At 42.3% G+C, this 26258-nt stretch overlaps 1 protein-coding gene across 3 annotated transcripts in view; it reads right to left on the reverse strand.

Moving 5' to 3' along the window:
• Positions 1-10999, reverse strand: part of KLF3 (Kruppel like factor 3) — a 29154-nt gene extending 18155 nt beyond the window's left edge. The window contains exons 1-3 of one of the 3 annotated variants that reach the window (XM_042871211.1): positions 10939-10999; positions 7402-7440; positions 677-773 (exon numbers count right to left, since the gene is read on the reverse strand). In XM_042871211.1, coding sequence (XP_042727145.1) covers positions 677-733 — 57 coding nt within the window. In that variant the 5' untranslated portion in view covers positions 734-773; positions 7402-7440; positions 10939-10999. Of the gene's footprint in view, positions 1-676; positions 774-7401; positions 7441-7758; positions 7835-9096; positions 10203-10938 lie in introns of those variants that run through there. The other 2 variants (XM_042871212.1, XM_042871213.1) reach the window with 2 other exon arrangements.
• Between the last annotated feature and the right edge of the window lie 15259 nt (positions 11000-26258).

The raw sequence follows: 26258 nt of genomic DNA on the forward strand, positions 1-26258 counted from the left end.
CTCCTGCTCTTGTTTATTTATGCTGAGCTGGTGCAATACAGCAAGCCAATGGAAAATTACAACAAAAAAGCCAGGCCTCCCTTTATTTTCCCCAATTTCTCCTCCACTGCTCTGTTTCTCATCTGATCACATGGTAAGAGAGAGAATTAATCCAGTTTATCCAGGAAAAAAGCTTTTCCTTTTTTTTTTTTTTTTTTTTTTTGGTAAGGATTTTTCTGTTGGTTAAAGCACTGAGTTACTCCCTGGCATGTGTGGTCAAGACCGGAAAAGAAACAGAGAAGGGGATGGTGAGAAGCTGCTCATTTAGTTCAAAGGTGTAACACTGACACCACAGGTTCTTTCCAATTCACTCTGAAGTCTGGCAGCTTAATTTCCATCCACTTCCATCAACAGCATGACCTGAAGTGATTACATTAGCACTGTGTGGGTGAGGAGTTCTTGGATGTTCTCTCCTTTGCTCTGTGGATGGGAACATCAGCAGAAGTAAAGGCAGAGGTCATTTAGGGGCAATAGTCATGAAGCATAGCAGAAATGTGAACCCAGTTGACCTAAAACCAAAATACAGTTTTACAGCTTTTTGTAGGGTAGTACAAAGCCTAGAAAAATCCTGGTTTAATTGCACAGATGGAAAAACTACAGAATCATTATAATGGCTAGAATATCTTAAAAGTCTTACCACTGAAATGGGGTCCATGGCTTCTTGCTTGATAGGGACTGGATCAAACATTAGCATCTTCTTTATTCACCTCTTCCGATGCCTGTGATGTCCTGTCCTACAAAGGGAAGACAATGTGTTAGAAAGCTGCAGGAAAGACTCACTTCAGCTTTCTGAATTGGAGACAACTTAATGTTTTGCCAGATAAACATCTGCATTTATTAATCTCTAGCGTAACTTCTTAAATATCTGACAAAGCTTCATTAAAAATATTTGTTAGGTTTATTCTTTCCCAACTGCCGTTAAAAAAAAGGGACATCTGCTCACATTAATGAAAGTTAATGTGAAATTTTCTCGTTCATGTCAGCATATCAAGTTTCATTCTCATCTTTCATTATTTGTCAATGTATAAATGCATCACAGTTTATACAATGGATTTCTCATCATCATTATAGCTTCAGATTAATCTTGTACAGTTAGTAACATAGTGAACTGATTCTGAAGCAGATCTCTTTCCTAAGAGTCCTGACAGAAAAGCCAAAATCTTCATGTGCAGTGACACTGAATCAATGCAAAAAAAAGAAGACAAAACATCAGAACTAATTTGGAGACATACATTCCAAATGCTGCAATGACTTAACATTATACTTAATATCTAAGTTATTTTCCTACAATAATAAATTTACTGACAATTCAACAATCGTTGGTTGCACTCTCTGCAGTTTTGGTGGTTGTTTTTTCCTACAGTGTGTTCAACATTACTTTTCCAATTCTACTTTATCTCAAACTGCCTGAAAAAGAAGCATTTAGCACACAGCGTATCACCACGTAACTACCAGGTTACACATCTTTCATGGTCAGCTTGGAAAGACACCATGCAGGAAAGGAGGAGACACCTCTTCTGGAATGGACCACAAAGGATACAGAGTAAAACCAAGAGAAGCAAAGCTATGTTGTTCTCAGAGACATTCAGATGTTGGCAAGCTTTTACATACTAGTTCCACAACTGACATTATAGCAGCAAGTTCTGCACTGCCCTGCAAGGAAGTGCTCTGATTCTCTCTAAGATGTTGAGGATAAAAATCTTACACAAATTTACTTTCGACCAGTAGATGGCACTGGAAATAAACGAATACAGCCAGACAGCCTCATCCAATTTCACCCCAAGGAAGTAGGTTAAAGGCCAGACAACAGATTGGGAGTTTGGGCTGGAAAATTTTCCCAGAAATTTAAATAAAATGCTAAGGTGTTCCTGCTTCAAATTAAAACCATTCTAACAAGTCTACACTAATGACCGATCTTGCAATTAACCATTACTTGTGTTTATAGGTAAGAAATTGGTAACTGCTTCCAGAGAAAGATGGCATGAACTGTTGCAAGTCTATAATTAATTATCCAGTGTATGAGTAAAAGTTGAAGGCATTTAGAAAAATATTACAACAGTGTACTTTTTTTAATAATATAAACAAATCAGGGTCAAATGGAAATAAAAGCATCTTCACGAATTTTCTTACAAGAGACAAAGGTCCAACAGAACCAAACTGCAGCTCAAAACAGCAGCTCAATGCAATTTCCAGTTTAAACCTAGACTGTAGTTGTGTAAAATGGCTCTATTTGCTAAAAGTTGTGATAACTTTGTAAACTCTTTAATCTTACTTGCGAGGTTGTCAACTGTCCTAGTTTCCATTGAATGGTTACCCTTTCCAGGTACTTAATATTTCACAGATAGAACTCATGCATACCCATGCAGCACTCACACCTACACACACATACATAAGCATCGTGAAAACATTAAGAAGTGATACTTATAGAGATAAGGAAAGTTTACAGCAAAACTTTCAGTTTTCTGTTTAAACAGTGACAAAACAATTTGTACTTCAGGAAGAGAGGGAGGAAGCAAAAAATAAATGAACAAAAGAGAACGAGTAAGTACATGAAAGAAAAGTAAGAACAAAAAGGTTAGTTGGTTCTAAGTAAGCAGTCATGCTCTGATGCTCCCAGGCTATTCTTTTTTAATACTGGATTTTCTTCAACTTAGAGAGTTAATCCTTTTCTCCTTTTACTTCAAGACAGTGCACGAAGACATTTACTTCACTTCATGCTACTATCTGAGTGTTTCTTGAGAGGGCTCTAAATTACTGTGCAAGAATTACAGTGATGCTGGCAACAGAAAGTGCACTGCACTCAGTGAAAGTGGAAAGTAATTCTCAATCTTTCTCTGATGTAGTCATCTAAGAAGGGTAGAGGAAAAGATTATTTCTATTGCTGCATCACAGTCCAGAAATTGAATACTCCTTTATCACATTTTACCCTTATAAGAAGTTGGTTTTCCTTCCCATTTGTTAGTAAGCAGAAACCAATTTTCAAGAAAGGAAAAATCCATGAACATGTAACTCTTGGTCTTCTTTGTCGAGATTAGTAAGTCTGATGCTTATTTTGTGGTAATTGATAGAGCAGCTGAAAAGTTAATATAAATCAGCTTTGAGTCTCTCATTTACAACGTAGCTCACAGTGACACCTGCCCAAGACTGCAAATAACTCATGAACCAATTATTTCTGCATTTAAAAATAATGCTCAAAATCAATTGCTTGGACTACATTCACAAGGAAGCATGTGCACGTAATGTATACACTCATACACACACAGATACAGCATGTTCCCTCAAGTACCAAGCATCAATATTTTTTCTTAGTCTATTTGTAAAATCGTACCTATTAAATCAAAACCTTCCAGTCTCTACCCCTAAACAGTTGAGAAGGGAGCATTAGAGAAAGTAAACAGTCTTGACTGTTTCTGTTGCAGAGGAAAAACAGTTGGGTTCTACTTTATACACTGTTTTCATAACCTATTTGTTTGAAAGCCCACAAAATGTTTAGCTAATAAAGCCAACTTCTGGAAATTCAAAGTACTACCTATCCCTTGTTTCCATCCCTGAAAAAAAAAAAAAAAAAAAGAATAAGGAAACACCAATAGGTTCATACTAAATGCATTAAAAAAATAAGGGTTCTTGACATTCACATATTAGATAAATTATTTTACGTTAATAGGGTATTTTCACATGGGCTGAAAGAATTTAAAATGCATGTAATCTGAAACTAAATAATTAACTGCAATCCGGTAGGCAAACATTCCACCCTCTCTTTTTTTGCTCTCCTTCTCTTTTTCTGCTAACAAGCCACCCAGTTTTACTTTCTTGCCTCCTCCCATTCACTCCACCCTGTGGATCTCTGCCAAGTCAGCCCTACTTGTCCAAACAGGACATGGCTTCTGATAAGATTTTGCTCACACCCTGTACCTCAGAAAGACAAATGAAGCAATTGGGTCTTGTATGCAAATGAGGACAGGTGCAAGGTAAAATCCAGGCAAAGACCCTCAGTACTTTCCAGAGTTAACAGCCAGCCAGAAAAATCACAGACTCTTCCTTTATGATCCAGTATGCATCAAAGTATTCCTTCCATAAAGGAAGTTCATCATCAGGACAGTTCACATCCCTGTCTGGACTGGGCACTTTTTGACATTAACTTCTCAATTGCTAAGGTTTATCGTTTCAGAGATATCATTAGGAGTGAATGAGAACTTAAAGTTAGTGAAGATTCATACAGATTATTTACTGTGGACAAGAAGAGCCAAGTAGCTCAAAAGAGCACCCAGCCTTCATATCTTGACTGCACAACAGCTGCCAGAGCTACAAACTGCTGCTGCACATCTGCCTCCAAGATCCACCAGCTCCTGCAGATCTGCTGTGAAAGGAAACAGTGGAGTGAGGCCAGTTGTGACACTGCACTACAAATCCTCTGTGGCACAGAGCATTTGCTCTCACAAAATACCTAGAAGAGCAGTCAGTGACCTGATGGATACTACTGCTGCTGACAGTGGAGCGGTGACCAGAACTTTTGCCTCTCTTCACTCTGTGTAAGAACTACACGTGGAGTTTGATTTCTCAATCATTCTGCCTGGGGAAGAAGGAATGCTGTCTTGTGGTACAGCAAGGCTTTGTCTAGAAGCATCAAGGTACTACTGTTATTGTAGGTGTAATTACAGAATAATGTAATATTATCTGCCGAATTACTGCTAAATGAGTGCCTTCCCTGAAGACACTGCAGCTTTTTCAGCACAGCTAGTATCCCTGGTGCACACAGCTCTTTGGTGCAGGCCCTTTGGGACTTAACTCTGTGCCTTCTGTGAGCCCCAAGTTAAACTTCCCCTGCTATTAAGGAGAAGTGACAACAGCAGAAGGGCCTCAAATGATGAAAGGGAGGGGAGGTTTCCTGAAGCGGGGTGAAAACCCCTCCAATTGTAATCTGGAAGATAGTTTGACAGAGAAAAAACACAGCATCTGAGAGCAAATTACCTGGAAAAGCTAGAAAAAGTGTTTTCCAGACCTAGTAAAAAGATTTGCACTCAGAAATTTGGTTTGAGTTTTGGGTGGCCCTTTGTGGAGCCACAAGTTGGACGCAATGACCTCTCAGAGACCCTTCCAGCTGAAGTTAGTCTACAATTCTGTTTGCACTGACAGCACCAGTTGCACATCAAGACCTGAGTCAACAAAAAAGAAAGTATTCCTGTAGTTCCATTAACTTTAATGGGAAGTAACCAAGCGCTGAACTGTGCTGGGCCTCAAAATAGCAGCAGGCCAAGAACCTCCCCAGCACTGCACAGCAGAGCAGAGCAGAGCAGTCAGACCCAGCCCAAATCAGAAAGGCACAAAGGCTCAGTAACGGTGCAGGGGGAAGGGAGCAGCACAGCTGGCCCTCGAGGAACAGCTGGGGGGAATTCATGAGAAACTAGCACACCAAGGAAATGTTTTACTGATGGGCAGTTCCCTGGGTTTGCTTATTCACTGAATTTCCTCTGGGAAACGGTAACTGCTGGAAAAGCCAGTATACTGTGTGAGAAGAAAGAGGTACCTAGATAAAAATTTTCTACTGAATGTTTTACTTGTTAGGCACGAAAGAGACACTAGGATCAACAGTAATATTCTGTTTAGATTTCATTAAGTTGTGCCATCTAAAAATAAACATAAACCTCTCCAAAAATGCCAAGAACTGATACGTAGCACTCTAGTGCTTCCAACCTACTTCATTCTAAGATTAATATGCCTTTAAACTAGATGCCTCAATTATTTTAATCAAAATAATTTGTTTTTAAAAATTAACAATTAGATTTTCTTCTTTTATGTAACAGCAAATTTTATTTGTTCATTTAACACTGAAGAGCATTTCAGACTATTTTGGCTTTTTATTGGTGTTAAAATCATCTGTGTTCTATACTGAAAAATCTGCAACTTTGAGCAGCTCACGCAGTCCAGCTTTGCTGACATCACTCTGACCTAGAACTGCTTTGACGTGTTCATTTATCAGCTGTGTAGCAGAGTAATCAGTATTTCAATTAAATTTGCAACACTTGCAGGCTCTTTGAAGCCACGTGTCTGGAAATGGATTTCTTGAATGTAAAAAAAAATGGGCAAAAAAAGTTCTTGCAGTGCGCACTAAAATTACCTCATTTCTATCAAGGAAAAAATGGAACCCTGATAAACCTTCAGTTCTACATCTACTGAATCCAAGGGAGTGAGAAAGATCTCAAGGCACCTCCATTAGACAATATTCTCCCTTATCGGGGCGGACTGCTGTCTGGTTTCCTGTCTCAGGCTACTGCTTAGAACGAGAAATAGCCTAGTGACTATAAAGGATCAGACTTCTGAAAACAAGTGAACTATGAGGAATGGTATGAAAATCTTTCTCTTCCAAACTGAACTTTTTTATTATGTTTTTCTTAAAATGTTAATTTCAAGGATAATTTTAAAGGACAAATACAAATCCTAACTTTTCATAATAAGGGTGAAGAATGACAGAAAATACTGTTCTCTAACATGAAGGATACTACTATTTCATGAAACATGAGAGAGATTTTTAGAAGAAAAAAAAATTTAATCCTAAATAAGTGTACATTTATGAAAAATAATTTAAATGATTAATTTGAATGAGGGTTCGAATACAGGGCAAACTTCAATGAACTTCTGCGTATCTCCAGAAGTGAAATAAAAACAACAGTGAGAAGAGCTGGAGAGTGCGGTGGGTACAAATTTGATCAAAGAAGCTTGGACTCTCGAACATGCCTTCACGGATCGCATTTGTTGATAGTATACTGACTGCATGATAGGCAGGCCACCCACTTTTTTTTTGTTATTATTATTTTACTCTGACTTAGTGTACTATTAAAAGCCTACCAGAGCTTTATCTTTCCATTTGGCTGATGTACACTTGCACTTTTTTCCCTTGGGAACTATCCACTATAGTTACAGGGCCCTCAAAGGAAGGCTCAGCATCAACTGAATCCTTAATAGGGAAGGGTTAAATCTCTCCTCAAGCCAGCCCTGCCAAACTTCATATTCTGGATTGGAAGCAACTAGCCTTGGAATGAAAACACAAAGCTCCACTGCTGACAGTATAAAGGAACTTTAGAAGACCTCCTGTTGGCAGTACTCATTAATATTAAGAAGTTGGTTCACAAAACTACTATAATTTTAATTTTTCCTGGATTCTGTAAAACTTCTAGCAACAAAAAGGTGTGAACCACAACATTTACTGTTTTCACTATATGCTAGTTTCCAATATCAAACTGCAATCTTTTTCCTTTGTCAAGGGAAAATAGAGTCAATGTTTGAAATCCTCTGCAAATGAAGTAAAAATAATTAAGTAAAAATAAGTGACAGTAACAAATGAAAATAATCAATAAAAAAACTTACCAAAACTGTGTGGACAAATGCTTCTTGTAATCTGGAGTTCTGGACAAAAAAAAAAAAAAAAAAAAAACTAAAATAAGGATGTGCATATAATTTTGTAATTTTTTTCCCCCTATAATTAAGCCCCAAGAGAGGAAGTTTACAGCATGTATTTCAAATACTTCTTAAGATTTAAAACACACAATGATCACAATTACTTCTTAGCATTCAAAAGAGCAATGTCAGATACTAAAAGGCTACTTTAAAAAATAATATATGTATTTTTTTTTATGAAATAGGAGAGTTGGGATATTACAGTGTCTACTGGAAACATGCATATCCAAGCGTGTAAGAGACAGAGAAATAAACAGCCCGCCCTACATTTTCATCCAGGGCCTGATTCAAAGCCCACTGATTTTGATGCAAGCCTTTCTCCTGATTTCAATAAGCTTTGGCTTGGATCCTTCAGCTCCTCAGCAGTCAGACCCAAGGCAAGAGAAACATTTACATTCTCTTTCTGCATTTCCTCTTGATGTTTTTCTATATCGGCATGGGGAGAAGTCAACTAATAAAAACAAGACTGAAAAATCATTTTTGCACCTATGGAAACATCAAACGTAGAACAGCTATACCTGTTTATTCCAAAGAAAAGCCAGCACTCTCATTTCATTTCCTGCATTACATCTGTGAGACAGAAAATCTTCCAGTACGGATAAAGAGAGTGTATTTCTTTCAAGAACTACAAAGTTTTCAAGAACTGCAAAGTGCTCGCAGTGGGCCATCCAGGTTGGCTGAGGGCAGCAGCCAAGGCTCCCTCTGAAAGATGACTGTGCAGATGTGGGCTCTTTTCTCACACCAACCTAACTCCGTGGCTTTAATGGAGCGATTCCAGCCCAGCTGGCATCACAAGCCAGAGGAGAAAACTGGCTCTCAGCAGAGGGAGCGGGCGCTTCAGGTCACCCCCATAAACATACTAGGATTCGCGGGTGCACGTTAAAGGTTAACTTGGAAATCTCATGATGACATAATGCAGGCATCTTAAGCAACTGTGTGTGTAGGGACATGATAACTCAATGGGTGGGGATAGGGAGTTGAGGGGCAGCAGCGAGGGGCCTGGACGAGGCCACCAATCCACCAGAAAACAGCCCGAAACAGGAAAGAGCACCACATATGCCACTTGGAATGTGTGACGCAAACCCCAGCCTTGAAACAAAGAACAGGAAACAGCTCTGCTGGCTGCACTGGGGAGAAAGCACACAGAAACATTTAGGCGGCCCTCCCTGACCCTATATTCATGAGCAGCTGGAGTCTTTTAAAACAACAACAGTGGGTGGAGGTGTTTGTTCATTGGGTGTGAAGAAAAACACTGTCCTTATGCAGGGGACCTGCCCTATTGACAAACAGGCGCCCTGCACAACATGAAGGAGTGGGAGATTTTCAGACACCATGGGTCACGATGATTAACTGCAGCCTTCCCTGGGCTGATGGATTTATTGCTGGACTGATATCACCAGTAGCTGAACAGCAGCACAGCTTCGTTGTTCCCAGCAGCCAGCTCCCCATCCAAAGCATGGACCCTCACGGACAGAACCACAGGCACCCTGCAAGCACTGCTTTCAACTGTTAAAGGGCTTCTCCTGGCCTCCTTCATTTGGCACAGCTCAGCAAATTGTTCCAGAATTTTGCCTTCCCCATCCCTCTGTCTCACACAGACCTCACCTTGTGACCTGTGGAGGTAATACTGTTATTGTCAAAGCTCAACAAATGAATTCTTCAAGATGGAAGCAGAGCGAGGGTGCATCTGGTCCAGATGCCCATTATGGCAACTTCAAGGTGTGTTTTCCTTCAAAGCTGTGGTTTCAGTACCATCTTCCCTGACATGCTTTGGTTGCTTGTACCCTATGGGTGAGACACCTAATGCTATCCACAGTGAGGCTGTCTCACAGCAAACTACATGGTGGTTCACAGCAGCAGCTCCAGCAGCTGTCGGCTCCATGCTGACCTACCAGCTCCTCTTCATGCCGAGTATCTGGGACTGTAAGCAGCACCTGTATTGCGCAACTCCTATCTCCAACATCTCAGGACCTTTGTCTGATCTCGCTCACATTTACATGGTTATTTGTCTGAAGGCTTTTGCTGTTGGCAATGCAGGCACTGGTTGCACAGGTCACATCCCCAGAGCACCTCAGGGCTCGCTCAGGGCTCTGCTACTTAGAGGAAGTTCTGTCCGGTTCCTCGTGGAAGGAAGCAACACATTTAGTATCTTTTCTCCCTGCCCTTGACACCAGTCTCCCTCCCAGTCTGCACAGCGCATTCTGGGAAGGAGAAAAAAAAAAAAGAAAAAAAAAAAGGCATTTGTTTGCTTGGACAAAAACAGAAGCGGTCACTCATGTCAGCACACTCAGGTTTTTGTATTTTTATATTAGACAAAAAGTTCTTAAAAATACGAAGGTTGGTCTGAAGTAATTCTCCAGGGTCAGGCAGGATTATCAGATCCAGATGGAGCTCCTCTCACACAAAGTTCCTCATGCAATTACCAAGAACACGCGTCTTAAAAGCACTCAGTGGAAAAAGTCATTACCGTGGAGCCGTGTAATCCTTTGTCTTGGATGCAGGTAACGAGCATTCACGGATATTATTAGCTTAAATAAAGTCTTCAAAGCTCTCCTCCCACCACCCAAACGGAGCTTCTAGTAACAATACAGCCCTCAGAGCTCAGCTCCACTTCCTGCTCTTTCAGGGGCCGGGAAGCGAACGCAGCGAGCGGACAATGCAGGTACCTGACCGCGTCTGCCGGGCAGCGGCACGAGCACGAGGCGGCCCGGCTCCGCTGCGCGCCCCACGCAGCCCTCGGGCGCCCGCCTCAGTACCCGCGCCTGACGTCCCCGGGCCGCCGCTGACTCCGCTCCAAAGCAAATATCCCGCTCCCTTTTCGGCTTTACAAAGCGACGTCCAGAAAAGGGAGCCGAACTACGGTCGTTATTTCTAATTCCATATTTAACCGCGGCGCTTCCCTGGACGCTGCGTGGTTGAACTTCACCGACCTCGCTGCAACGTGGTGCTACGGTCGGTGACGATATGCGGGAAAACCTATTTCCGAGAGCCCGTATCGTCCCCGGTTAAGCACTTTCCAACGGCGAGCTCCTGCAGCGGCGTTCCCCGCCGCCGGGCAGCACTCGCCCTTCGATGGACACGCAGAACCCGCCGTTCTTTTCACCCCAGCGCCGCCCGACGCCGTGCCACGTTGGGATCCGCTGACACCGTTCCCCCTTCCCGCGGCCGAACCCCCGGGGGAGCCGCGAGGGGCCGGGCCGGACCCCCGAGGAAGGGTCGAGAGTCCCCGGGCGCCCCCGGCGGCCGCGCAGGTGCGCGGAGCCGCGTCCACGCCGCCACGCGGGAGACGCCGCCGGAGCCGCGGGGGGCAAGCGAATCCGGCCCAGCGCTCCGCCCGGCTCCGTTCTCCCGGCTCCCGCCCCGGGCACCGCGGAGCCGGCAAACTTTTCCCCTCCCGCAGCCTATCCCGCCGCCGCAGCTCCCTCCCGTCCCGGCCCTCGCACTTACGCGGTGCTCCCGCAGGGCCGGGATGGCGCGGGGCGGCGGGGGCCGGGGGCGCTGCGGAGGCTCCGTGCCGGCGTGTCCCGCGGCTGAGGCGCCTCCGCGGTGGCTCCGGGTCTGCGTGCGAGGAGGAGCCGCCCGCCGCCGCCCTGCCTCCCGCCCTCCGCCCGCCTCCCCCCCGGGCTGCTGGCACCGGGCCGCGCTGTCACATGACGCGGCGCCTCTCGCCCTGCCAGGCTCCCTGGGCCGGCGGGGTTAGCGCTGGGAGGGTCACGGAGGGGAGCGCGGGAGGGCGGCTCCCGCCCGCGGGGTGGAGGCTCGGCCGAGGCGAGTCAGCGAGCAAAACAGCCGGGCACGCACTGACTGCGCGCCGCCCGCCCTGCCTCCCGGGGGCAGACGGCCCCGCGCAGACACTAATTATCCCCAGCAGCCCGGGGAGGGAAGGGGAGGGGAGCGGAGGGAGGGGAGCGAGGCCGCCGCCCGCTGACAAACCTGCCTGGCCAGCTGCTGTTCCCCGCCCGGCTGTCAGGCAGAGGCGTGCGCCTGGCACCCGGCTCGCAGCGCACCCCGTTCCCTCCCTCCGCGCCCACCCCGGCCGACCTGCGGCGGCAAAACAACAGCAACACCCAGCGCCCGGGGGGCAGGAAGGGAGGTGCTCGCTCTGGGGCGCTGCCGCCGAGCTGCCTCCGCCGGCGGGGGCTGGGACAGGCAGCGGGGCGGTGTGGAGCTTGCCCGCGCCGCGCCTCGGCGCGACGGGAGGGGAGGGCTGGGCCGAGGCGAGGACCGGCGGCCGGGCGGGGGGCAGAGGTGTGGGCCCGCCTCCGCCCGGCTTGGCGGTTCGCCCGGCCCGGCTGCTTGAGGCCCGTGCCGGGGTGTTTTGTACGGCTGCAGTCTGCCCGTCGCGCCCGGCCGTGCCGCCTCAGCCCCGCGGGCGGCACCGGCCCCGAGTTCGGTGTCCCGCGGGAGAGCACCCGGCTCGGCTCCGCTGCGTTTCGCCTGGCAGCTGGAAGCGACCTGCGGGCTCCGGTACGCGGATGGACTTGTGGAAGCGAGACCCGTCCCAGCACGGCGCTTGCCGCTCGGGGCGCGCTTCTGCCCGTACCGATAGGAAACGGCGGCCGCTTGTCGCCGTAGCCACCTGTGGACTTCCCTTGGAAAACTATTTTAGAAAAGTAATCTCGGCTTGCTGCCTCTGCTCTGGTGAAAGTTCTGCCGCAAACACACTGTATTGTGCATGAAATTGTTATGTAGGCGTTGTGCCATGTAAAATCCCATCCTCTCTTCGTTGATAAATGACACCTAACGCATCAAGCAAGGGGCGACCTCCACGCTTGGTAGGTGCTCCTTGAGACCCGTCTATGTGCTTAACGCACATAGAGTAGGACACCAGCATAACATGGCTCTCTGTGCACGTTTGGGTTGTTGTTATTTCTACTTTCCTTGATTATTGCTAACTGAGTCAATAGTGCTGTAAGAGCACGTGTTCAGTCTACATCTTTATTTCTAGGATGTCTCAATGTGGCCCTTGACTTCGCTTGCTACTCTGAACGGCATTAAAAAGCAAACCAAGGCACTGATCTGAAGCCCTGAAGGGTGTGACTCACTGACATAACAATACATTGTAGTATCTCCTGGATAATTACACTGCATCATGTCACAACAAAGTATTGTTGAAATATTATCATGTAGCTCATAAAGTGTGATTTTTTTTATTGTAAGCCTATAAAATAAACAAAATTGTTGTGTTAGAACAGACATGCAGACTCAAAACATTTTGTTAGGGCTGTGAAAATGAGCTGTAGCAGTAAATGCACTCAATATAACACAAATCCAAATTTGGCACTGTTTTATTTAGAGAACTAGCAGAGAAGTCACTACTAGCTACAACTCTTAAGTTGGGGCAGAGTGGTTTTGATGACGAACTGTGATACAGGACAAAATATTTGGCAGTGGTGAGCATGCTGCTCCTGGTAAAGTCACTGGTGTTTCCTGTTAACTACTACCTTGTGGTGGCCTCAGATGAACCACGTTTAATCCAGTGTAATTTTACTGTGTTCTGTGAAGTCACTTAGAATTAATGTTAGCAAACGAGGAGAGAGAGGGTGTTAATGATGCTTTTGTGGTGCAAAGCAGGATTGTACACTTGTCCACACTCAGTTGTCTTCCTTTGCTTGCTTTTCACACTTAGCCAAAAATTGGAAAGGCTGTCCAAATTCTGAAGTGAACATAATCTCATTGCTTTCAGTGGGAATCGAGAAGCTGGGAGGGGGAAGCTTGGGATGTGAAGAATCCCCACCATCTGGTTCACAGACCCAGCAGTTTTAACCAGGTCTGGAAGTGTTTCTGGATCAAAGGACTGGCTGATGGCAGCCCTTAACATCTTCCAGTACCACACCTCCTCCATCTCTGCTCTGCCCGTTGTCCCAGCAGCAGTTCAAATGTTGATGTGCTGAGTGACTTCTCTTAAAACACATTGAAGAGCAGTGGCATGCAAGACCTTGAGATGACAGAAAAGAGGAATGCTGCGCTGTTCTCCCTTGCTGTGTAGCACATGGCATGAGCCCTTGTTATGAAATGTACGATTCACACTCAGAAGTGCCAGGGAGAACATGGCACATACAGATTTCTGATACGGTCAGACAGGAGGAGGTACGTGGACTGAGTGGAATGGAATGTGTGCTTCCTTGTCAGAAAGAAACTATTAAAAACGTTAGATTAAAAGGTATAAGATGACCTGATATTTACTGGAGGATCAAATCTGGCCGTGTTGAAATGAACCCTTGCATCCACTAACTTACCTTTGTGATGAATGTGACTTAAATTGTACAAAAATTTATGGCTTTTAAAGGTAAAGCGTTTTATTGTGCTTCTATAAGCTACGGCAGAGGAGATTCAGGCTGGACATGAGGAAGTATTACTTTTCAGAAAGGGTGGTCAGGCACTGGAATGGACTGCCCAGGGAGGTGGTGGAATCACCGACCCTGGGGTGTTCAAGGAAAGACTGGATGTTGCGTTGAGGGACATGGTTTAGTAGGAGCTATTGGGAATAGGTGAACGGTTGGACTGGGTGATCTTTTAGGTCTTTTCCAACCTTAGTGATTCTATGATTCTATGATTCTATGATTCTATAAAATCATTTAAAAAATGTGAAACTAAGAATTTTGAGCATTTTTCCAATCCTTAATTCATCTACAGGTTATGGGAATAACTTGGAGCAGTTTCCTGGTCCCAAGCAACAAAAGTATTACACTGGCATTTATTCTGAGTTGATCCATATTACAAAATTACTGTCTAGTCAGTGAGTGGCATTATACAAGGAGAATGCCCACTGCAGTCAGTGTATGTATCTGAGGTGTTGGATTTTCACCTTGTACATCTGGTACTCTTTAAACTAGCTCTGGAATGAATGAGAGAGGTCATTGCATATTCAGCAATATTCATTATTTTTCTTAAACATGGTACACTTCTTGGGAAAACCCTAGATCACACTTAAAACGGTGTGCTGATACTTCTTTTACAACAAACGTTTAATCTCAGCAGCACAGTAACACTATACCCCAGTGTTGTAATTCCAAGTTTTCAGAAATGTGGAAATTGGAACAGGAGGAGTTTAAATGATTTAGAAGCTTAGATATGCCTACACTGCAGTCACAGACATACCCAAACTGGGTTTAAACAAGCTGGCTTGGGAGCTGTGAGCAATCCAGCTGCAGCAGGTGGATTGGAAAACATGCCCCAAAAGCTGGGTAAATAGCTGAGGGGTTAGGCTGGCCTGAGCTCCATGGCTAGACTACTATCAGTGCCCGAGCTGACTAATTTAAAGCTAGCCCAGTGATGTTTGCACTGTATTCCCATCACACCAGTTGTGCTTGCAGTATAGACATAGCCTGCTGTGAGCTGTGTGACTCAGCCCTCTCTCCTGACAGACGATGCTCGTGCAGTTCTGGGAGCTGTGTGGGTACTGTCAATCTGCAGGTCCTCATGAAAGGCTTTTCTGGATACTAAAAACTTCACAGTACAACACAAGGCACACTTTCACTGTGTGGATGAATCATGGAATCACCAAGGTTGGAGAAGACCGCCAAGATGATCTAGTCCAGCTGTTCATCTCCTACCAAAATTTCCCCACTAAACATGTCCCAGAGCATAACATCTAAACATTTATTGAAGCTTCTCATATTCAAATGGTGACCCCCTCATCTTGTAGCTTCTTGGACAGGTGAGTAACATGTGAGTCATCCTGTGCATTTGCATAATTGGTACTTTACTGTTTGCTTAGGGGAAAGGTAGGACTGTGGCGTGCAGTCAGGCTCTGTGGGTCTGCCATGCAGGTGTAGGAGGGAGGACATCACCCAAGGAGTTTGGTCAGAGCTGGTGATAAGATGGATGGGCATTGTGTGGAGGCCTCCCTCCTCCAGGTGCCCAGACCAGCTGAGATTCCTCCTCCCTGCCTCCCCTTCTTGTTGCCCCAGGACCAAGACAACTACCATCGTTGCTCACCCCTAAAATGAATTCTCATTTTGTGCAGAAATAAATTTCAGCTGCAATAACACAAGGCTCTTTTGTGCTCACAGCCTCACACAAGGAAGGGATGGATGGCTGCTCTTTCTAGTTAAAACCATCCAGTCACACATGACTGCCCTTAATAAAAAAACAACCCTCCAAGGGTCAGCCCTCAAGTCCATGACAGCAATCAAAATTACAGAGGGAGGCTTTGGGGATAGAGGGAGAAGGGGGATTTAATTTCTTTATATATGTTGATATTTTTGAGAACAAGCAAGTATTTGTTGCAGTTGTAACTTTTACCAAAGGCTGCTGGGGTTGAATTTCATTATTTGATGTGCAGAAAGATTGTTGTATTAAGTATTATGTCTAAGATGTAGCTGAGTGAGACTTGAGATTTCCATAGCAGAAAGAATAGCAGCAAGTATAGAAGTAACAGCAGACATGTATTTGTCAATAATCTTGGGTATGAAGAATCCCTTCCCATCAAATTTGCTGTGATGTGAGCTCAGAGGAGGTATAGATATAGATATTGATATTGGTGTAATTAAGATCTCAGTCTGTGTCTTTTTACTGGTTGTCAGCTTTACATCTGTATTTTATTTGCGTTGAAGACTGGGACTGGGGCTGTTTTTTGTTTTTTTTGTTTTTGTTTTGTTTCCCCCCCCCCAGTAAACATAGTCTGTGTAAAACAGAAAACAAAAAAGGTTAAGTGATTTGCTCATACAAATATATACGCAGTCAGTACTTTCATTATAGAAATCCTGTTGCATGTCAATTTCTGCCCATTATTCTTTCCCATCAGAAAGCGATAAAAATATATATATAAGTGAGTTACCCTGTTCAGTGTAATTCATTGTATATATAATGAAAACGAGTCTGCTGACCTTCACTGTACAGAAGACCTATTTTGTGTTCCATAATACCCTGCAAAAGCCTGGAATCAATGGAAGTCCAGAGAAGTAACACTGCTCTTTGCTACTGTCAAAAAGTCTTGTTGCACTTTTGTTAGACAGAAAACTGAATTGTTGATGAATGAAATTTAGATATATCAATTTGTGTCTGTCCGTATGATGTAAACGTTATTTTGACTTTGAGTCAGACAACTCAGAATGCAGTGCCAGATCAGTGTCACCTCATCTTGTAAATGATGTCCCAGCCCATGGCAGGGGAGCTGAACAAGGTCATCATTAAAGATTTCTTCTAACCCAAGCCATCCTGTGGTTCTGTGATTCATCCCAGCAGAAACATGTATCATGGGTCTTCAGTGATGAGGTGCTGGAACAGGCTGCCCAGAGAGGCTGTGGATGCCCCATCCCTAGAAGTGTTCAAGGCCAGGTTGGATGGGGACCTGGGCAGCCTGGTCTGGTATTAAATGTGGAGGTTGGTGGCCCTGCATGTGGGGGAGTTGGAGATTCATGATCCTTGGGGTCCCTTCCAACCCTGGCCATTCTGTGATTCTGTGATTCTGCGGAGAGAATGTTAAGGGTATCTAATCACAGTAGTCTATAGTTAAGAGTGCTATATCTAGTCACCAGTTATTATCTATCTGCTTGATTGATGGGAAAACAGATAAGCCTTAAGATGTTTTGTTAGTTATTTTGATTTGATTAAAACATTTCTTTGTCTAGTGTGTCTTTTTTTTTTTTTTTTTAATTATGTACAGCTTCAGCTTTGTTTAACTTTTATATGACACAGATTGACCTTTGTAAGCCTCGTATCCAGAGACAGATTTCAGGTGTACTTCTGCCTGAATGGAGAAATTGGGTCTAATTTGAACTACTGAGAAATGACCTCAAAGAAAAAAAAAACCGAAAAAAAAAGGAAGAAGCTTATGTCCATTTTTGCTGTTTTCTCCCTCCTTTCTCATTTGGGGAGTTTGCTTGCTTGTTCAGTTTAGGACGTACAGTCAGAAATTCAGAGTCAAATTTGGGGCTGACATAACTCCTTCGACTTACTGGAATTTCCACAGTCACGAATGACTCAGAATGCCCAATATTCAAAAACAGCCTCTGACAGGATGCCATTTTGGGAAACAATGTTGTTCTTTTGTTTTGTTTTCTTTTTCTTTTTCTTTTTGGAAAAGCTGGTGTTGTGTGAAAAATATATGCTAGCAGAATTTGAAAAGTTAATATAGGACTCAAAAATGTCTCTTTTTTACTCTGGAATGTTTACGGAAAATTTACTGCAGTTCTTTGTTGATTTGTGAGGCTCTGAAGTGATTTACCTGACAAAGCATAGAGTTTAATTCTTTTGTCCGAAGACATGTATTGAAGTTGGCATAATTCATTCCCTTGCTGTTTGATAAAACTTTGCAGAGTCTGTCCAGGTTGGACTGGATTAACCCCTGTAGTTCTCTAGCTGCTTTTCTGAATTCAAATTCATACTACATATTGGGCTACAGCTTGATACATCCTCACTAGATAATTGAATTGGGCTAAACAACCTTCTGAGGTCCCTTTCAGCCTGATGCTCTGATTCTACACTGTACCATTTCTAGGGGAAGAGAAGAACCATTGGCTGTTCATGGCAGCTGCCGCCTTTAAAATGTTGTACTTGTTAAGGTTGAATGAAAATAAATTGTAGGTTAAAATTACCATCATGAAACATTAAGGACAAAGTAAAGGAATAGCCAGTGGCTACTATCTTCCACATAGTGTACTCCAAACATACAAAATATATACTCCAGCAAGAGTGGTGTCTATTGGTTATAAATGGAGATCAAATATTGTTCTCTGTTTTTACCAGCAGTACCATCAATTTTTTATCATTTTTTTTCCTTACTGCATATCCTAAGTACGAAAACCAAAAGAAGTATGTAGGGAAAACAGAGCTGCAATTTCTTTCAAAAAATATATTTTTTTCATATAAACCTATCTACTGTTTTCATCATTGTTATTTTCATGGTATTTCCAAAATATCTTTGTACGCAATGCTGTTTAGAATATCAATGTATAAACAAAAAGATTGATATTTGGGGTGATAAGGGCTGTAGAGTGAAATACGCTCCCCTTACATGAAACGTAATCCTCTGTCTTCTACACAGGAACCTAGTAATATAATTATCAGTCTACCTATTTTAATGAAAGGTGATTTGACAGAAGATTTTAATTATTTACTCAGCAATACATTTTCTGCAGCGAGGAATTTTTCTATATGCAGAACAAAATTCTAAGCTTGTTTATTAATGAAAGAATACTCCTGTTAGATGGTGAGTGCCTTGACCTCCAGTACCTCGTACTTCCCACTGCAGCACAAAACACAGATGAAATTTCACTATTATAATACAGGCAAATACTTTGAAACAATACAGCCAGCAGAAACTTGAGATGAGGATTATCTTGTAGGTCTGGTTTTTCATCCTAGCTAGGGTGTGTTACCTTAATAAGTAAGCCAAATAATTACTTACAGATTCAGCAAATGGTAAGGTCACATTGGCATTTCTGAGCAAGGAACCATATTAGAGACAACTGATTGATTAAAGTGGCCTTCATTTCCTTGAAATACTCTGACAGCTGTTAGAATTCAAACACAATCTATGAGATTGCTAAAGAACAGGTACTGGGATAGCAGAGCATGCAGCATTCAGAATATCTAAAGGCATGGGGTACTATATTGGTATCCTGCCTGCAGTTCATTTTGTTGTTCAGGATTTTGTTGGGAAATACCAAGTGTTGCTAAAATAACGTGAAAGCAAAGAAACTATTTTACAATATGTGCAAATCTTCCAGTTGTGCTCATAGTTTTTTCAATACAATAGGAAAAGCATTTGTACAGTGTGTTTTGCCAAACACCTTCATCATTTTTCATTAATCAGATAAAATGAATATTTTAATGTCACTCAGTGTTTTTCAATGGAATCTTGAAAGCTAACAGGATTATTAGCAAGTAAACCTTTCCCAGTCTAAGCTCTAAGGGAAGACTTACCATTTCTGTTACTTCTTGGGCCTCCTACATACAACTGTTAATGTCAGTATTACATTTTCCAGAATGACCAAAGTCTTTTTAAGTCTTCGACATTTCAATATGTATCTTGAGACACTTTTGAAAGATTGTCAAAGCATGGTGGAGTCAGTACATCCAGGATACTGTTTTCTCAGACTGTTGGCATTTTTCAGATAGGGCAAACTGGCCTTTTTGTTTTTTTCACTTTTGTTGCTGGCGACTGAAGGAGGAAATAGAAATTGAACGTCTGTGTGTTTATCTGCTCACTGCAAGCACTACAGTCATGGCCACCTCCTTGCCTTATCAGTGCTGGATCATTTAACATCCCTCATTATATTTACATAAACCCTGTGTTTTTAACATGCGCATTCAATGGTCCCATCTCTGACCTGATTTACATGATTTGTTAAAACTACTAACCGAAGCATTAGTAACAGTATACTTACTTCAGATGAACTAAATAGCTTCAGAGACTCTATTTCAATTACAGTCCTGCACACATAGCTTGCAAATATTTGGATCACTGTATGTATGAATACATAAATATATGAATCTACATGTTAAAAGCTCTAATGTCGATATAGTTGGTATGCAAAGGGCTCTGAGGCATAAAACTAGAGTAGCAGGTGTGGGTGAAGAAAACAGGAAAGGTGATGCAGGTCTTCTGTTCACAAAATCTGTCCACCTATATTGCTGTGTTATGTTAATTAGTTCTTATTCACTTCCGGCCCTAAGTGACTGTGCCCTATGTCTCTGCCTTGCTGAGCACTCTCCTTTTGTCACTGAAGAAAGAGCAGCATCTGTACTACTTGTAAAAGCAGCATTTGTAGTAGTGGTCAAAAAACAGGAGATTACAGCTGACACTGATATAAATAAAAAGCAGGCGGGCACGTCATATACCTGTGACGCAGATAATTTCTAATTGGTCATTTTCTTCAAACTTCAATGAAAAGTACTGCATACTCTGAAAGGGAGTTCCTTCTTGCTGCACTTTTGTGAGATGGGGAAGCTCATCACTGTTTAACTCATGGAAAACTAAGGCAGTGTAAGCATGTGAGGGTGAAAACTGTAGTTCTAACCCAGAAAATTCTCTGTGGAACTTTCAAATGTGTGTCTTGGTTTTGAAATATGGACTTAAACTTTTTTGTTTCAGTGGGTCAAGAATTGAAAATGCCTTTCTTGAAACTGCACATAAAACAAGTGAGTCCTCTTTCCTCTTCCTACATCAAGGTGTCTATTTTGAATCCATTTATATTTGCTGGAACAGTAGAGAATTGTTAGGTTTTGAGGCTAATGAACTTTTTCTAAGTCATTTCCAGAATTATGAACATGATGGTGGCAGTGTGTTGAGAAGTTGGTCTAGAAACTTATTTTTCCATGCCATGTGATAGAGAAATATTCATGAGTAATAGAAAAATGCCTGAGGCCACAAAGCATACCACCATGATTAGGTAATTTTGCCTGGAGTTTGCTCTGAGCATGTTGGTGACTTTTGCACCTCAGGTCTCAGGCACGGAGGCAGTCCCAGCAGACCACTGTCACAGATGCTGCCCAGCTCTGCTCTGGGGTGAGGTGGGTCAGAGTGTATTACCACACCAGCACTCTGCTCCAGGTTCTTCTGAGCTGGGTTGTTTTCTCTGCATGCCACGGTCCTGGGTAAAAAAGGAAAAAAAAAAGAAAAGAAAATTAATTTGTATTTTCAGAAAGGAGCCACACTCAAGGACTAAAATCACTAATCACTAATGTCAGCCAATGGGACATTAGTGCCTAAGTATTTTCAATCACCTGTTTCTGTTTCAGTTTCTGCGCTCTGAGACGTGCCACCAATTTTCCCCGAACCATGAAATGCTGCTTGTACATGTTGCCATTTCCTGACATCTGAACAAATTCTTCTACAATCCTTTGAAAAATTTTTAATGAGTGTCTGACTAATTTCATGCAGTCATTCCCACATGGGTCAGACATGTTTAGTCCCAACGGTCTGAAGGAACCCACGAAGACTCACAAATCTGGATGGAGGGTGCCTTTCTGAATACTCCCACACTGAGCTCTCCTGCATGTGGTCGGTCCATAGAGGAGGATGTGACTGTCTGTCCTGACATCCTTGCCCTCGCCTCTGCAAGGCCTGCTTATATAACTTCATGAGGCTGAATTCCAGTATCTATAGTAACGTTCAAACATAAATAAAACAGTTACCAAAACAAGAAAAAGTTACTGAAAACTATCCAGAAATGAGATCTTACCTCTCCTGGATTACACATACAGCAAAAGAATGAGTTGCAGGGTCTATATAGATTGCCAAAGAGTTTCTTATCCTCATATTGTCTCCTTTCGCAGTATGCAAGAAAGATAGAAGAGAGGATAAGGTCTTCAGAGAGGAGAGAACTGACTTGAAATGGGAGCTGGGGAGGACTGCAGCTTGGCTGGTTTTCAAAGATGTTTTTGGAGAGCTGGTAAGAGGGTTTTATTTGAGGCAGAAGTAGAAAGAGCCATTGGCATGTTAATGGCTGCAATTGGAAGTGTTTTGGTGCTGGAGGCACCTGCTCATGTATCCGTCTGTCTGGGGTGTCTGGATTGCATGGAACTGAGAAGATCAAGATTAGGAAAACATGAAGGTGATTTTACATTCGAACTTAATCTCTTATGTTTACACTGAAAGTGTGATCTCTTCAGGTTACTTTGGACTCCATTCATGAGCAGCAAAGCTACACTTATCACCTCTCCAAAGGGCCACGTCAGCAAAAGTTCTGGCAAGACATGGTCAGACCAGATTCAAGTCAGAGAAATTCCACCTTTGATGAACAATTATTTAGAGATATCATCACAGGAATCTGCTGTAGCTATTCTGAAACTCACTTTAATGTCTATTGTGCCTGTTACCACCTTTTCTCCTTACAAGTCACTTGCAGAGGACATCAAGAGAGGCTACTGTCTTTACAGTAGAGGCTTCTAATAAAAAACCTAGGTAAACTGCTACTGATCAGCCACGTCTTCTATGAATAGTCGGAAATAGAGAACTGTGGGCTTGTGGAGCCTCTGGAATTTCATAAAAAATACATGCGTTGGATAATCCTAATGGTTTTTACTTAAGCCATTTACAGCGGTTTGTTTTATTCTGCCATATCTGAATGCTTGACTTCTGAAAAGAAAATATATTGTTGTAGGATTATATCTTGGCGCAAAATTACATGTTTTTGTTATGTGCTTATGACAGGTAAGAAGTATGAATTGAAAAGACTGAAATTCAAATCAAACTTTTTACTTATGAGGTTTCATGTGCAATCATAAAAAGAGTGCAATCATAAAAATCATAAAGTGAAAACAGAAAAGGTGTGTAAGCCTAAGTGTACAGCCTAAGGGAAATATTTTTAAAGTTATGACAGGCAAAATAGCATTCAAATTCAAAAGCAGTTGTATCTTATTGCTTTGGGACAAATAGTTATATAACAAAGGCACAAATGAATGTTTTTCTCAAAACAGGCTGTGTCCTGTAAAATTTGTCCCTAATTTCAAAGTCCTTAAACGCTCCAATTTTCCCGAAGAAAACTGTTGCAAACAGTAGTCCTTTAGAACTGGAAGTTCTCAGAAATAAGCACTTGAGAAACTTAGAGCTTCTTATATTTGTGCAGACATCATCTACATAGTGAAGCCCTCAGTAACACATTCGTTCCACGGTGCTCTAAAAACCAAGAATTACTCTGTTAACAAACAGCCATTTAGTTACAAGAGCAATCAATAAAGTAGTCAGTAATGCATTTAAACTTTTTTAGTAGTCGTGATCAGTGCTGGGGTAGGAGTAAAAAGTGATTAGAAAAAGGATCAAATGTGGAATATTTTGACCACAAAGGTCATAAATCTGACTTCAAGTATACAAAAACCCAAACTAACAACAGAGCTTTTGGCAGATAGTAATGAAGAATTGGGAGGATCAGAAATTCTACAGTGGAAAGTCAACATGCACACTCACTGGGCAAAATTCACCTGTGTGTAAAGAGACAGCAAAATCCTATTTCCCACATAGATCTCATTTATACCCCTAAGCAGGAGAAATGTTTAGGAGTAATTTCAAAGAAATAATGTAGAAAAGAGAATGCCATTCTTTGTGATTAATAAGTGTCTTTCATTTTAGAATGATTTACGTACGTGCCTAACTTACTATACTGCAGATACTCTGATGATAACAATGTGTAGACACAAGAAGCTTGCAGTAAAGGTTGAGTAGAACTGGGACCTAAGCAAAGAAATATAGGAATGAAGAGTAAATCATAAAATCTATTTTTCCATTATGTGTCATTAGTAACAGATGGAACATATTTTTAATATGCTAACTACTATATTTTATATAACTATAGTGTTTTATATATTAAAAGTACTATGTGAGTAATAGTCCACATGCAAGAAGTCAATATTCTTGTCAACAGTTGTAAGGAATGCAAGGGGCTGCTTTGGTAGGGCTACAGAACAGAGCTTGTTCAGTAAGTTTCACATCTAACAAAGTCACTTGTATTATTTTCCTCTATAGTTTTACAGGTGAAATGGGCTGATGTTGTAAGAACCAGATACTTGCTTTTCTTATTTTAGTAAACATCTAAACAAAACTAGGTGAAAACACCTTAATCAGTCAAACCAGTCGTTACTATGTAGCTGTGTGGCCTACAGCTACAGGTATTAGTAAGGCAAGCTGATACTTAGCCTTCATACTTAAAAATTCGTGCTAAGCAAGGATGCAGTATGCATTTGGGAAGCCTTACAATGAGGGAAATGTCTATCAGATCTTCTTTTGTTCTTTAAAGATCCCATTCAAGGAACGAGTGAGCCAGTAGGTTCACTGAAAGGCTATTTGGCCTTCAGTGGAATGCATTACACAGAGTGGATTTCTTTTGGGTAGCTGCTGTTATGTTAAATCTTGTGGTATGTATTGCTTGAACATTGCCCTGCAGCCAAGCAAGAATCATTTGCTTTAAGATACTACATCAACCTTGTGTTTTCCTCCTAAATGGTGGACTATTAATTGGGATATTTTACAGGAATGGGGAGAATTCAAGACTTGAAAGTAAAGTCTGTCCACCCATTAGCACTCAGATTTTTCAGGCTGAACTGATTTCTTTGCAAGAGATGCTCCCATCCCAGCATCTCTGTTGTTGTTTTCTTTATAACTTGACTTATTGCTTGAACTTCTGTCAGTTTTACAGACTGGAGCTCTTGTTTCTTTCTTCATGAGTAAGTAAGAAAAGAATGCCAAAACAAAGTACATAAAAGATTAGAGGGAGAAAAGTGTGAAGTGAAGAAATTGAAATATTGAGAATCTGCATGATTGCTTTTAGCAAAATACTCAGTTCTTACTTTTGAATCAACTAGACACAAATCTTGAAAAAAGCATTGATTCAGTGAACACAGACAAAATGCCCTGCATAACTCAATTGAATCGCATCAAGAATTATTTGCTCCCACATATTTTCCAGGGTAAATATTTGGGTGTGCCTGATGATGACTTTTGTCTTGAGAAAGCAAAGCAAATCAAAGAAGGTCCTTTTTTGTGCCGGTCATTTACAGATCGAAGATCCTTGAAAATTCTGGTTTCTCAAACAGGGTATGTGTGGAATTCCTGCGATCTATGTGCGACTAATTCAAATGGAAATTTTAAAATTGGCTTCCTTCAATCGAGTTTTGTTATGCACTTGGCATGTGTTCACACCCAAACCTCCCATCTGCAGCCTGCACCTCCATTGCTCAATATCTAACTCAAAGAACTCTGACCTTCCTGGACCATTAAGGTGTCTTTTCGTTTGTGGCTGGTTGGCTAGGGCTGTTGCTTACCATAAGAAAGATTTAAATGCGGTACATAATGTAGGTTTTTGGTTTTCTCAGTTTTATTTCTGTACACTGAAAAAGAGCTCCTTTCTGGCACGCTGCAGCTTTTCTACAGCATGAAACGCGGGACATGAAGAGCAGGATACAGCGTTTATAACCCGAGTTGAAAATGCAATTGCTTTGCATTCATATGTTTTCTTTTTCCTAGCAGTAGCAAAGTGAGTGCAGGATATACTGCCACCTCTACCAGAAACAAATCCACTACTTTCTGATCTCTGTTACTGAGTTGTTTGAAAAAGAGCAAAACCTTCTCTTTGTCTTATGACTGTTTTTGATAAGCTGACAGCAGGAATTCCAGACTCCCATGTGGCCTCCGATAGGACACAGTTGAGCTGCTTGGTAGGACACAGTTGAGCTGCTTGGTGGCATGCCCTCCCTGGCTGCCAGCAAGCTCTGCAACTCCATGGACTGGAGACGAAGTGGGTATTTGCTCAGTGGTTTTATGGCTACATTGCACCACTAATTATTTACTCTCATTTTATAGCCATACCTCTCCCTTCCTGATCTTGCAGGTCGCTATGCTGCGAAGGCTGGATCTGGCTTAATAAAGTGGAAAACAAACTCTGAGTTCTGCTCTAGATGCATACAAATTTCTGGTGAGCCATATATGGAATGAGTAACACTGAATATTTAATTATCAAGAATTAGTTTCTATGAATTAGAAAATTGTTAGTGCACATGCAGGCACTCGCAGGTACATGTAGACATGTACAAACACACAAATAGATACATTTTTCTAGTGGCTTGAATACCATATGAACTTGAAAAATTGATGGCCTGTATTCTACGGATGGGAGATGACACAGTACATGTGAAGGTTTGCTCTTCACTGGAAACTGCTTTTGGAGCTAGCAAGCCTCCCACAGTTGTGACCAGACTGTGAAAAGTTTACTTTTGCTCGTATCCATTTTTTTCCTGGGGGGAAAAACAAAACAACCAAAAACTCCTACCCTTTTCTGTACAACTGTGTCTCCACTGGACTTCTACTGACTACAGAGCAGTGAAGA

This window comes from Lagopus leucura, unplaced genomic scaffold, assembly GCF_019238085.1.
Source record: "Lagopus leucura isolate 7727_CA_CO unplaced genomic scaffold, USGS_WTPT01 Super-Scaffold_100004, whole genome shotgun sequence".
Classification (NCBI taxonomy): domain Eukaryota; kingdom Metazoa; phylum Chordata; class Aves; order Galliformes; family Phasianidae; genus Lagopus; species Lagopus leucura.